At 42.8% G+C, this 14019-nt stretch overlaps 1 protein-coding gene across 4 annotated transcripts in view; it reads left to right on the top strand.

The window, feature by feature from the left end:
• Rtn3 (reticulon 3) overlaps window positions 1-14019 on the top strand; it is a 61713-nt gene that overhangs the window by 42309 nt on the left and 5385 nt on the right. For all 4 annotated transcript variants that reach the window (XM_021195698.1, XM_021195690.2, XM_029539921.1 and 1 more), the window contains 4 exons: window positions 6420-6627; window positions 9593-9731; window positions 10212-10281; window positions 11253-11299. In XM_021195698.1, coding sequence (XP_021051357.1) covers window positions 6420-6627; window positions 9593-9731; window positions 10212-10281; window positions 11253-11299 — 464 coding nt within the window. The remainder of the gene's footprint in view (window positions 1-6419; window positions 6628-9592; window positions 9732-10211; window positions 10282-11252; window positions 11300-14019) is intronic.

Genomic DNA, 14019 nt, shown 5'->3' with positions numbered 1-14019 from the left:
GGAACTCACTCTGTAGACCAGGCTGGCCTCAAACTCAGAAATCCACCTGCCTCTGCCTCCCGAGTGCTGGGATTAAAGGCGTGCGCCACCACGCCTGGCCAGTTTTTTCCTATCTTAAAATTCTCTTCGAAAGACTTTACACAAAACATGTAAATGTGGATGATTGAAGAAAATATAAATGGTAGTAAAACAGGTATTTAAAAGTAAAAATCCTTTTGGTATGAAAGATTCCATTGGTTCTATTACTCTTTGATTTAGTGGCATGGAACTAGTATATCAGTATATATAATTTGTGGCAAGCAGCTCTTCACTAAGTTTTTGAAGCAACATTCGAGTTAGAGGAATGCCATTGAGATGGCCCAGAAGGAAAGGCGCCTGACCTGAGTTCATGACCAGAACCTATATGGCTTACGGAGAACACTTACTGTGGGGCTGGAGCTCCACACACTCAACAGAGATCAAAACAAGCACGTCAGGGAGTTTGAGTGATAGCCAGACCACCTGCTCTCCTTGGGACAGAAGTGAGCAAGTGACCCCCAGCTACAGTGGGGAGACTCTTTATAGGTATTTCATGACCTTTGCAAGCAAGCAAAGCTTAAAGGAAAGGGAACTTCTGGAACTTTTCGTACTAGCATTTAGCATAAACACATTGTTACATTTTTAAAATCATTATGGGCTGCCAGTTTCAGAAAGCCTTGTTTTTCAAGTCAGGTAGACCTGGTTCTCAGGAGTTAATTTGTGGTCTGATGGTTTGAAAAACAGTCTACACAATAGGAACATAAATCTCATTTTACCTGAGAAATACAAAACAAGTCCGGAAACTGAACAGTAGGAAGAATTGAGGCCCTGTTATTATTTAACCCATATTAAAATCAGTAGTGAAGGCAGAAATGGGGGGATCAGCTTCTAATAAGCACAAACTCTTGTAAGTGTTTGGTAGCACACACACAGGTATGCTCACAAATGCACACCCATATGTGCAGCAAACAATAAATAAATGTATGTATGTATGTTATATTTAAAAAAAAATAGGAATATAAAATGCTCCCTCGTTGCTCCCTGGATTTGGTGAGGATTGAGCATAGGTCTCTGTAAGCACACTTACCTGGGCTTTCCTTAGTGTGTTTTCTTTTTTGTCTTGCAGCAGCAATAGGGCAATGTCCTGAAAAGGGAAGTTCAGATAGAAAGAGGAACTCAAGGCTCCTGCTGTACTGAAGTAGCATGCACAGTACTTGAATTACAGTGAGATCTAGGTTTTGTTGTTGTTTTCATCTCAGAGATGAGTATGACACTTTAGCATGTGAATATACATTAAATCAGACTGTTGTGTACATATCAATATAACTGAAGTTACAGCTTCATCATTAGAAATCACTTAAAGATGTTGTCTGGCCCTATTTCCTGTTCTAATGCTTTTTTTTTTTTTTAAAGTTGAATATTGCATGAGATAAATATCTTGTTTTGGCACAAGCTACTGTAGTAGTTTGTTTTAGGCTTTCATTTTTATCTGTATCTGCTATATGTGTATAAGTCCCTGTGGAGGCCAGAAGAAGGCATCAGATCCTCTGGAGCTGGAGATACAGGCAATTGTGAACTGTCTGATGTGAGTACTGCGAATCAAACTCTGGTTCCTCAGAATTGCAGTCACTCTTAAACTGAACCATCTCTCCAGCCCCATTGGCTTTTTGTTTATAATGAGCTTTGTGAAGGAGTGGTAACTGCTCAAAATTACAAATAAGCCCATTTTTGCATGTAAGCATCTTTTTTTAAAGCTTAAATTTTTTTTTAAAAAAAAAAAAGTATGGCCACTGTATTAGGATTCTCTAGAAAAACAACTTATAGGATGGAAAAATATATGTATGTACATACAAATATATATGGGATTTATTAGAATGGTTTATCTGCTGTAGTCCATCTGGTCTAACAATAGCAGTCTATCAACAAAAGGTTCAAGAATGAAGTAGTTGTTCAGACCATGAGTCTGGATTGGGCTGGTCTTCAGTATTCATCAGAATCTCAAAGAAGGAAGCTGTAGGGCTGGTGAGATGGCTCAGGGGGTAAGAGCACCTGACTGCTCTTCCAAAGGTCCTGAGTTCAAATCTCAGCAACCACATGGTGGCTCACAACCACCCGTAACAAGATCTGACGCCCCCTTCTGGAGTGTCTGAAGACAGCTACAGTGTACTTACATATATAAATAAATAAATAAATCTTTTAAAAAAAATAAGAAGAAGTAGGCTCTAATGTCAGTAAAGGAATAGATTTGCCAGTGAGACCAAGCAGGCAAAGAACAAAAGCTTTCTTTTGTGCCCTTTATATAGGCTGCCAGCAGAAGGCATGACCCAGATGAAAGGTGGATCTTCCCATCTCCAAAGATCTAGAACTCAGGAGGCAGAAGCAGGTAGATCTCTGTGAGTTCAAAGCCAGCCTAGTTAGAGTGAGTTCTAGACAGCCAGAGCTACACAGCTAAACCCTGTCCAGACAAACAAGACAAAACAAACAAACAAAAGATCGGGATTTAAAGTGGGTCTTCTCACTTCAAATGAAAAAGAAAATCCCTCAAGGTGTACCCAGCCACTTGGGTTTTAGCTAATTCTAGATGTAGTTAAGTTGACAACCAAGAATAGCCATCACAGCCACTTTATAGAAGATAAATTATAATTTATAATTCACCTTCAACAGTAAGTACAGTAATCCAAGCACTTGAGAGGCAGAGGCAGGTGGATTTCTGAGTTCGAGGCCACCTGGTTTACACAGTGAGTTCCAGGACAGCCAGGGCTACACAGAGAAAAACCCTGTTTCAAAAAAAAAAAAAGTACAAAGGCTTTGCATCGATTCCCAGCACCCCCATGGTGACTAAAGAAACATACAGTTCCATGAGATCCAGTGGCTTCCATGAAAACTGTATAAACAATATATCGAACACAGATTATACATGAAATAAGAATAATAAAATCAGCCAGGCGTGGTGGTGCACGCCTTTAATCCCAGCACTCGGGAGGCAGAGGCAGGTGGATTTCTGAGTTCGAGGCCAGCCTGGTCTACAGAGTGAGTTCCAGGACAGCCAGGGCTACACAGAGAAACCCTGTCTCGAAAAACCAAAAAAATAAAAAATCTTTAAATATAATTCTTTTGGTTTGGTTTGGTTTTCAAGATAGGGTTTCTCTGTGTAGCCCTGGAACTCACTCTGTAGACCAGGCTAGTCAAGAGATCTGCCTGCTTCTGCCAAGTGCTGAGATTAACAATGTATGCCACCACCCGACTCTAAATATTTATTTTTTAAAGAAATTTAGTTGAAAGCTCCTTTCTATCCCCCAGTCTTAATTATATATCCTCTTAACAACAATGCAAAAAAGACAAGTCCTTATTGCTCTGTAACAAGCTTTTGCAATGTTCCATTGTAACTGTGTCCTGAGACCAGCAGTGAATGAGTAATGACAGTATTAGGCTCTGTCTGCCTGCTCAACAGTGCCCTGGTGCTTCCACACTCACCCAGATAGTCCTGCACATCCCTGTAAGGTCCTTGGGAAATCCAGCATACGCAAGTTCTGCATCCAGTCCCAGTCACCCCGCTGTCAGTGGCAAATGTTGCAAACACAAATCAGCTAAAAGAGTGGGCAAATGGTGAATTCTGTTGTGACATTTTACACATGTATGTCATATATTTTGATCAGAGTCACACTCTATTATCCCCTCTTGTCTCTTTCTATTCATTGAAAGAGATATCCCTAGTGACACAGGTTTTGTAATCACATCTATTCAAGAAGCTGAGTTATCTGGGTAGTCAGAAGCCCAAGGCCAACCTCAAAATTAAAAAGTGAAAAAACGTGGGAGGGGGAACATAGCCCTAGCATAGTTCTAGCACCACATATTCCAGGCAATTTGCTGTGCACGTCTAACCTCAGCTGCATCAGGAAAGGGAGACAACCTTTGAACTACTGACCCTGCTGCCTCCACACCTAGCAAATTTGCTGTTTTAAAAGCTGTACTGGCAGTGGGGACAGATGAATCCCCCTCTGCTACCCACCCACCCCCCAAAAAAGAATTATGGAAACAAAACTACTGTGGCTTCTTGCTAGATTGGGCACCTATTCTAAAGGCTTCACATTAGACTTTGACAGCTACCCTCTTGTCACATTTTTCTCCTAACTCTACCAGAGAATCAGAGAAGTAAACATTTCCAAATGATTTGCCTGCTCCCCAACCCCCCACTTTTTTTGGTGTTCTGTACTGAATATGCTTGGCAAATTTCCAAGTTGATGAACAGTATAAGGAAGTGAAGGGAAGTTATAGTCACACTGGCTCTGGGTTATGAGTTTGTTCTGTCACAGATTTGAAGAGTCTATAAAAAATAAATGAGGGCTGGTGAGATGGCTCAGTGGGTAAGAGCACCTCTTCCAAAGGTGCAGAGTTCAAATCCCAGCAACCACATGGTGGCTCACAACTATCCTTAACAAGATCTGACTCCCTCTTCGGGAGTGTCTGAAGACAGCTACAGTGTACTTACATATAATAAATAAATAAATCTATAAATAAATAAATAAATAAATAAGGTGGCGGTGCTCCTAGAAGAAACAAAGCTGTAAGGTCATACAAAGTGATCGGCTACAGAGTATAGGGCAGGAAGTAACTACAGGCCAAGGCCAAATGAAGCAAAGCTACAAACTGTGAGGTTTGAGGTGTAGGACAATATTGCCCTTTATCTGCCATTCCCTAATGCCCTTTTTCTGCCCTAGGCCCGAAATTCCACTGGTTGAGCCTAGGGCTTTTCTGTACTGTTACGCAGTTTATATTCTGCATGCCTCTATGGGGCACTCACTAGTCACATGTGAATTGTACATCTAACTCTCTTGTATAACAACTTTCCAGCAGGTGGCAGTAAAGTCCATGAGGACACAGTGGCCTTTTTCAACTTGTGCAAATGTAGAAATCTGTTTATTTTCTTTCTGTATAATAAAATTAGATTTATTAATTTTATTTATATAAGTGTTTGCCTATAAGTAAGAATGTATGTGTGTACCATGTGTGTCCCTGGTGCCTGTGGAAGCCAAAAGAGGTCTGTTACTCCCCTGGAACTGGAGTTACAGACAGTTGTGAGCCAAGCTGTGGATGCTAGGAACTAATAAACTCAGGTCTTCTGGAACTGCTGAGCCATCTCCAGTCCCCTGTTGGTTACACTGGTAATTGTTTATTTGTTTGTTTGTTTAAAGATTTATTTATTTTATGTATATGAATACATTGTCGCTATCAGACACATCAGAAGAGGGCACCGGATCCTATTACAGATGGTTGTGAGCCACCATGTGGTTGCTGGGAATTGAACTCAGGACCTCAGGAAGAGTAGCCAGTGCTCTTAACTGCTGAGCCATCTCTCCAGCCCTACACTGGTAGTTTTTAAGAATATAGATTAGTTATTTTGTAGAACATTTCTCCAGGTAAGTTTGTGTAGTTACCTTCTCTTTTTAAAAATGTACATGTTTGGGGGCTGGTGAGATGGCTCAGTGGGTAAGAGCACCCGACTGTTCTTCCAAAGGTCCGGAGTTCAAATCCCAGCAACCACATGGTGGCTCATAACCATCCATAACAAGATCTGACGCCTTCTTCTGGAGTGTCTGAAGACAGCTACAGAGTACTTACATATAATAAATAAATAAATCTTTAAAAAAAAATGTACATGTTTGGGGCACATGTCATCAGTTTGGTTGGTTGGTAACATGAAACCTTTCTGCATTCTGTATTGAAACTACACTTTTAAATATGAGAACTCGACATAGGTATGTGCCTGAACTCTTGACTATAGGAATTACCCTGCTTAGAACTGACCCTTTTGGGTAGGTCTCCTTCTATTCAGTTTTCCTGTATAGTCTCAGTTCAATCATGTGCACCTGAGTAGAACCCTGTTTTCTCCCTGATTTGCAAAAACCACTACCTGGAACTCAGTTTCCCACCAGGAATCTCGAAACCTCTCCTTCCTAGTAAATCACGTAAGTTTGTTGCGTGTAAGTAATAATACACTCTCCCTGCATTGGACTTGAAACAGCTTTAGGGAGATGGTGCCATTTTCTTCACTTTACAATGGAGAATGGCTTAAAAAGGTGAAAAGTAGCACAGGTAGAAATGGCCAAGACTCAGCCTCTCGTCTGTCCAACTCCAGAGGCCTTGTCCATTTTTATAAGGCCAGACTGGACAATTTAGCAAGACACTGTCTTAAGAATAAAAACAGTAAGATATCACAGGCCTACAATCCCAGCTCGTAGGAGATCAGGAGTTGAAGGTTGGGCTACAAAAAATAACCCATAATAACAAAACCAAAAATAAAGAGGTGCCAGGATACTAGGGAGATAGATGGCAGTCAGTAAAGCACAGCACAGCCAAGGTGGTCCTGGGTTCTCTAACTTCTATTCCCTCTCTCTTGGCAGTGCACGATCTGATTTTCTGGCGAGATGTGAAGAAGACTGGGTTTGTCTTTGGCACCACACTGATCATGCTGCTCTCTCTGGCAGCCTTCAGTGTTATCAGTGTGGTCTCTTACCTCATCCTGGCTCTTCTCTCTGTCACCATCAGCTTCAGAGTCTATAAGTCTGTCATTCAAGCTGTGCAGAAGTCAGAAGAAGGACATCCATTCAAGTAAGTTTGCTGAGATTACACATGTCTGAAGTTCTAACCTGTCTCTTACAGATAGATGGCAAAAGCAGTCCCTAAATACTTGCCATCGGGCTGGTGAGATGGCTCTGCGGGTAAGAGCACCCGACTGCTCTTCCGAAGGTCCAGAGTTCAAATCCCAGCAACCACATGGTGGCTCATAACCATCTGTAACAAGATCTGATGCCCTCTTCTGGAGTGTCTGAAGACAGTTACAGTGTACTTACATGTAATAAATAAATAAATCTTTAAAAAAAAAAACAACAACTTGGCATCACCCTAAAAAGTAATTAGGTGAGTATCTGAGAACTTTTAACTGACTAGAGACTCACACTTAGGGCTAAAGAGAGCTATAAATCCAGAGCAGGGCACAGAATAGCTTGCCCAGGGCAGCCCTCAGTCAGCCACTTTGCCCATGTTTCAGTACTATATAGTAACAGCTAGAAACAGCTTTGAACTCCAAGTTCTAGAACCAGGGGTTTATTCTGTTTACTCCAAGTTTCATTTCTGATTTTCTTTAGCTCTAATGCAGTTTCCCTGGGTCTGGGGGCAGTTATTTTTAACCTTTAAAATATTATTTATGTATATGGCTGTTTTACCTGTATGTATGCCTGTACAACATATGTATGTGGTGCCCTTGCAGGTGAAAAGAGTGCATCTGGTCCCCTGGAACTAGAGGGCAGGTTATAAGCTGCCCTGTGGTTGCTGGGAATTGAACTCAGGTCTTCTGGATGAGCAACCAATGCTCTTAACTACTGAGCTATCTCTCCAGCCCTAATCTGGAGGCAAATTTTAATGCCTTTCTGATTGTGCTGTGACTTTAACAAATGCTTCCTTATGTTTGTCCTGTTGAAATTCTTTGCCCATAGAAATTTGTATTTGAAAATCCTTTGTCTCAGAGAAAGAGCCCCTGCTGTGATCTCTCTAGAATAGCCACTAGCTCCCTGCTAAAGCTTGTACTTTCTGTTGGTAGAAATAGAAGGGATAACTTAAGTTAAATGTGCCCGTAAAATTATAAATTAATATAGTAGTTGTTGACTGAATGGATACATTTTACAAACTCAGATATCTTAATAATGGTCCCTCTTCTGTGTCATTTCTGTGAATTTATAAAATGCTTTTGCTAAATTATATTAATCCCAGCATGTAGGGTTTTTTGTTTGTTTCTTTTGTTTTGGTGGGACAAGGTCTCAGTGTATCTCCCTAGCTGGCTTAGAACTTACTATGTTGATAAGGCTGGCCTCAAACACAGAGACCCACCTGCATCTTCCATACCTGGAAACATCTCATGGTTTAAAACCTTTATATTTATAAACAGGAAAATGAACACATGCCTCTTACTCTTCTGCCCTTCCAAGAGTTTGAGCTCCTCAAGATGTCTTTAAACCTGATAAGCAGTAGATGCTCAGTAGCTGTTGTGTGAATGAACAAGTTATGAGCACAGGGTTACCCCTCAGAACAAGAATGCCAGACATGGTAACTCATGCCAAAATTGCAGCATTTGGGAGGCCAAGGCAAGCAGAGCTCTTTAAGTTCAGGCCAGCCTTATCTATACAGTAAGTTCTAGGGGCTATGTAGTTGAGACCCTTTGCCTGCCTGTACCCCTACCCCCCCCCCTTTTTCTTAAATCTCAGCCTCTGAAAACACAGTGTGTTATATAGTTTGCAGCCCTAACATGTTCATGACCTCTACCCTCCTTAGTCTTTCCTTTGCTTGTCAAAACTATGATTCCTGCCCCCAGCTTGGGGATTGAGCCTGAACCTTACACATACAAGGCAAGTGCTCTACCATTGAGCTCTAGTCTCAGACCTTCTTTCTTTTTTTTTTTACGTTTTTGTTTTGATGGTAATTGCTTGACACAAGGTCTCTCTACATAGCTTTGGGTGTTCTGGAACTTGCTAAGACAAGGTCCTAGCCAGCAAGGTGCTCAGCAGGTAAAGGTATTTACTCTAAGCTTGACAATCTGAGTTCAGTCCCTAGGACCCACATGGTGGAAGGAGAGAACCAACTGCCACAAACTGTCCCCCGACCTCTACTTGTGCACCATGGTGTGCACCCACTGTTTTAGGCAATGTCTAAAACATTGTTTAAACATTGATGGGAAGAGACAACATGACCACAGCACCTTTTATAAAGGAAAACATTGAATTGGGACTAACTTAAAGTTCAGAGGTTTAGTCCTTTACAGTCCAGAGTTTACTACAGTTTAGTCCAATTTATTTATATTTATATTTATATTTATATTTATATTTATATTTATATTTATATATTTTCTAGTTTAGTCCATTATTATGGTGGGAAGCATAACAGTGTACAGGCAGACATGGTACTGGAGCAGGAGCTGAGAGTTCTCTATCTGGATCAGCAGGCGACCAAAAGAGGCAGTATGAACCACTGGGCTTGGCTTGAGCTCCTAAAACGTCAAAGCACACCCCTAGTGACACATTTCCTAAAAGGCCACATTTCCTAGTAGTACCACACCCTATGAGCTTGCGGGGTCATTTCATTTCACTACACACACACTCATGTGCATTAAAAATAAAACAGTGTATTTGGACAGTAGGTCAGTAGGACAGGGCCAGAAAAATGATACCCATGGTAGTTCTCTGAACTCCACATGCATATAAACACATACAAATGAATTTTTGGTTTTTACGTGTTTGTTTTATAATGCTGGGGATTGAACCAGGATGTCGTGCATGCTAGGCAAGTCCTCTGCTATCTGATGTACATCCCACAGAGTGTATTTTGATATATCCACACCAGATAGTTCTTCATTGTACATTCATATAATTTATAGATAACTGATATATTAGCTTTTATTGAGTAAAGGACAGCTGTGTCCCCTACAAATTTCTAGAATGCTGATTTCACACCAAAGTACCACTGTGCTGTTGAAGAATTTCCCCTTGTGTGTCACATGTGTGACTGTTTTTTTCTTCCTCGGAAGGGCCTACTTGGATGTGGACATTACCCTGTCTTCAGAAGCTTTCCACAACTACATGAATGCTGCAATGGTGCATGTCAACAAGGCCCTCAAACTCATTATTCGTCTCTTTCTGGTAGAAGACTTGGTTGACTCCTTGAAGGTTAGTTGCTGGGCTTTAGTTTAGAGGTAAGCTGGGCAGTGGTGGCCCATACCTATAATCCCAGCACTCGGGAGGCTGAGGCAGGCAGATTTCTGAGTTTGGAGTCAGCCTGATCTACAGAGTGAGTTCCAGAACAGTCAGGACTGCACAGAGAAACCCTGTCTCGGAAAAAAAAAAAAAAAAAAAAAAAAAAAAGAGGTAAAATAGGGCATATAGAGTTTTCTCAAAAAAGAGAAAACCTGTAAATAAGAAGATAGCTATCAACAGAAAATGCTGCCACCTCCCTCTGGAGACCAGCATTAGACCAGCGGTCATCAGCTCAGCACCCTGAAATTATGGACCTCAAGACAGTGAGTTTTCTGACTATAAGTGCACATGGGGGAATCTGTGTCATAAAACACTGCATTGATGCAAACCTAGTTAGCTTGAACTCAGGGGTATGTTTATTCTTATTTAACCCTCTGACATTGGCCTTCACAGCTGGCTGTCTTCATGTGGCTGATGACCTACGTTGGTGCTGTTTTTAATGGAATTACCCTTCTGATTCTCGGTAAGGTGACAAGGAAAGTGTATCTATGTGCTTCTTTCTTTAAAGCCTTGTAAGACTAAGTGTAAATGCTGAGCTAGATGGTACAGACCTATAATCAAAGCTGTTCAAGAAGCTGAAGCAGAGCCGGGCGTGGTGGCGCACGCCTTTAATCCCAGCCCTTGGGAGACAGAGGCAGGCGGATTTCTGAGTTCGTGGCCAGCCTGGTCTACAGAGTGAGTTCCAGGACAGCCAGGGCTATACAAAGAAATCCTGTCTCGAAAAACCGGAAAAAAAAAAAAAAAAATGAAGAAGCTGAATCAGGAGAATCAAACCTTCAAGGCCAACCTGGATAACCTAATAAGGCCCTGTCTCAAAAGGAAAATAAAAAACAAGAAGGCCAGGGCAGCCAAGCATGATGGTGCACAACTATAATGCCAGCACTAGGTAGACAGACACAGGAAGTTCAGGAATTCAGCATCATGTTAAGCTTCATAATATGTTCTGGGCCCACTGAGGACATATAAAACCGTCAATAAAGCAAACAACCACAAAAATGTAGCCCAGGAATAGAGTACTTTGCTGAAGATCATGTATACAGTGTGTTCACTTACTCCACATGGCCAGCCTGTGGTATTTATAGAGAGTGTGCTAGATATTAGCGTAACCTGGGCTTGTGGCTGGGAGTTTATTAAATGGGTTCACAAAGGATTTGAAAGCAACTGTGAATAAAGAGCACTGTTTAAATTTGGTTTAAATATGGGGTCCTTGCTTTTAGAAACCACTTTTGTAGTTTAGAAGTTGACACCTGTCATACGAAGAAAATAGCCTCTTAGGGGTTTTCAACACTACCCTTATCTGCTCTCTCCTAGCTATCCTCAATTTTGAGTGCTCTTAGTTTTCTCTTTTTGGTGTTTCTCTGTACTTGATGAAGAAGTGTCTGTGCTGCTTGAGTCTCACATTTGCACTTGCTGTGTTTTTATTCTGTCTTACAGCTGAGCTGCTTGTCTTCAGCGTCCCAATTGTCTATGAGAAGTATAAGGTAGGCATTTATCTGTGGTAGATATGCTAAGTAATGTGTGACTGGCTTCAGTTCATTTTAAGGAAAGTAAGAAACTGATAGCAAGAGAGACTGGAGGCCTAGGTAGATGTTCTGTGTCATAGGGATGAATTATCTATTCCAAAAAGTGTAGGGAGCGGGTGTGCCAAGCCCCCGTGGTCCCTGTTTACAAGAACCTGAGCTGCTGAGCCTGTGTGGATTGCCTGCCTGCTGAGTTAATGGACTATCAAGGCCTCCCTGGCTGAACCCTGACTGGATCCAGGAGAGGGAAAAGGGATCAGGTCAGAGGACTGAAAACAGGATGCACCCAGGGCTGGGAAGGAGCTCGGGAGGCTGGGAAAAACAGGATGTGCCCCAGAGGGAGGGGGGAGGATTCTGTGGGAGAAGGCGGTAAACAGTTCAGGTAAACAGTTCAGGTGGGCGAGAGTTGAAAAGGGAGTTGGAGAGTAAAGTTGGAGTTTAGTGGGAACAGGGAGAAGGTTAAAAAAAGCTGCTTGTGAGAGGGAAAAGAAAATCGGGGAGATAAAGAAGAAATCTGTTTAGAACCTGCTTGGCATTTGTGTTGTTCTTCCCCGGCTCTGCTGGTCAGAGTTCGGGGGTCCACGACAAATGGTGGCCTATACGGGGACAAAAAGAAGAAAAGGCATCTGATGCTGCGTGTGAAGAACTCTTCTCCAGGAGCAGCTACTAAAGAAGAAAAAGAAAGAGGAGAAGAAGAAAAGTGATGACAGAATACAAGCCGATAGTGGTGGCACATGCCGGTAGGATTTGCTGAAGGAGGAGGAGGCCCCGAGAGCGACATGTCCTGGGTTCCCGAGGCAGAACGGTCCATAGCGCTGTTCTCCTGAGTTGTGGGGCGGCTGGCCGAGGACTAGGGTAGGCAAGGGGCTGCCCCCGCCATGGTGGCTGCCATGCTGAGGCCCCAGGGAGCCAAGGGAACCACTGTGGCGCCTCTCTGGCTGCTGCTGCTGTTGCTGGGGCCAAAGCTCCGGGGTTTGGCATGGTCGGCGCCTCCAGGGCCAGACTGCCGGAGAGCTTCATCTGGGCCGCCCGAGAGGTTCTGAGATAGTTCTGAGATAGCGATGGGGACGCCCGGGACCTCGGCAGGTGCTCTGTTTCTGTCCACGCCTCCGAGAAAGTGTGCGGCTGGGGAGGCTGGAAAGGCCGGAGTTGCGAAAACAAGAGATCATAGAGGTGGCAAAAAAAAAAAAAAAAAAAAAAAAAAGCCATGGGATGCACGCGTGGCTCTACCAGGCCGAAGAGAAATTTGAAAAGCGACAAAAAGATAATCTTAAACTCCCACCAGCAAAACATCAAGCCATTGAGAGCAGTCAGGCTGGAGTGGAGACCTGAAAGTACAAGGCCAAGAACTCTCTCATGTACTATCCCGAGGGTGTCCCTGATGAAGAACAGTTGTTTAAAAAACCGCGGCAGATAGTACATAAGAACACAAGTTTCCTCTGGGACCCCTTCAGTCAGGCTTTGAGCAGGTCCCAGCTACAGCAGGCGGCTGCCCTCAATGCCCAACACAAACAGGGCAAGGTCGGCCCTGACGGCAAGGAACTCATTCCCCAGGAAAGGAGTTTGAAAAAGAGATCACCACCCCCAATGATGTGCCCAGTGGCTTTCCTCAAAACCTTCAAGTGACAGGACTGACCTGGGACCCGCAGGTGCTGACGAGAAAAAAAAAAAGGAAAAATGCTGTTCGGTTGGCTAAGGAAAAAGAAGATATTCATACAGAGCAGAGCATCCGCATCCAGTCTACAGAAAGATGACGATGACTCTGCGGCATATGTATGTGTGTGTGTGTGTGTGTGTGCGCGCGCGCGCGCGCGCACGGATGTTTTGGTGTGTTACCTGTTACAAATAAGTCAAGTTCCCAGGGGTATGGGATGGAGTTACAAGTTAAGCTCCCGGGTTAAAGGGAGAAATTTAAATGGCTCTCGGGTTACAGGGAGGAATTTAAAAGGCTCCCAGTAAAGGGAAAAATTTAAAAGGATCCGGTAAAGGAAAAACTTTAAAAGGATCCCAGAGCAGGGACGAATTTTAAAAGTTCCCGGATTGGGACAATTAAAGAAAGTTCCCAGATTGGGACTATAAGGTTCTCAGATTGAGACTATATAAAGTTCCTGGATTGGGACAATTAAGAAAAGTTCCTGAATTGGGACTATAAACCTCACGGATTTTTGGGACAAGTTAGTCAAGGTTCTCAGCACAGAGACAAACTTAAAAGTGACCGACAGGGTAAGCTCACAGTAAGTGAGACTTACAACCCCAGGAGTTGGGGAAAATTTTTCGGGGATGGTACCTCCCTTTTTCTTCATAGTTACCTTTTCTTTTTAGTTAGCAATAGGCTTCATAGTTATTAATAAGACCTTTTCTTTATAGTTAGTGATAAGACTGGTTCTTAAAATGTTTGAGGTCGGGCTGGTGAGGTGGCTCAGTGGGTAAGAGCACCCGACTGCTCTTCCGAAGGTCCAGAGTTCAAATCCCAGCAACCACATGGTGGCTCACAACCATCCGTAACAAGATCTGATGCCCTCTTCTGGAGTGTCTGAAGACAGCTACAGTGCACTTACTTATAGTAAATAAATCTTTTTTAAAAAAAAAAAATGTTTGAGGTCATCCTAAGACAGATGCGATCCCAGAGCATGTTTATCAAACAAAAAAGGGGGATATGTAGGGAGCGGGTATGCCAAGCC

This window comes from Mus pahari, chromosome 1 (genome assembly GCF_900095145.1).
Source record: "Mus pahari chromosome 1, PAHARI_EIJ_v1.1, whole genome shotgun sequence".
NCBI classification, from domain to species: domain Eukaryota; kingdom Metazoa; phylum Chordata; class Mammalia; order Rodentia; family Muridae; genus Mus; species Mus pahari.
Note: the sequence above shows the minus strand (reverse complement) of the source record. Positions and strands in the feature narration are given on the sequence as shown.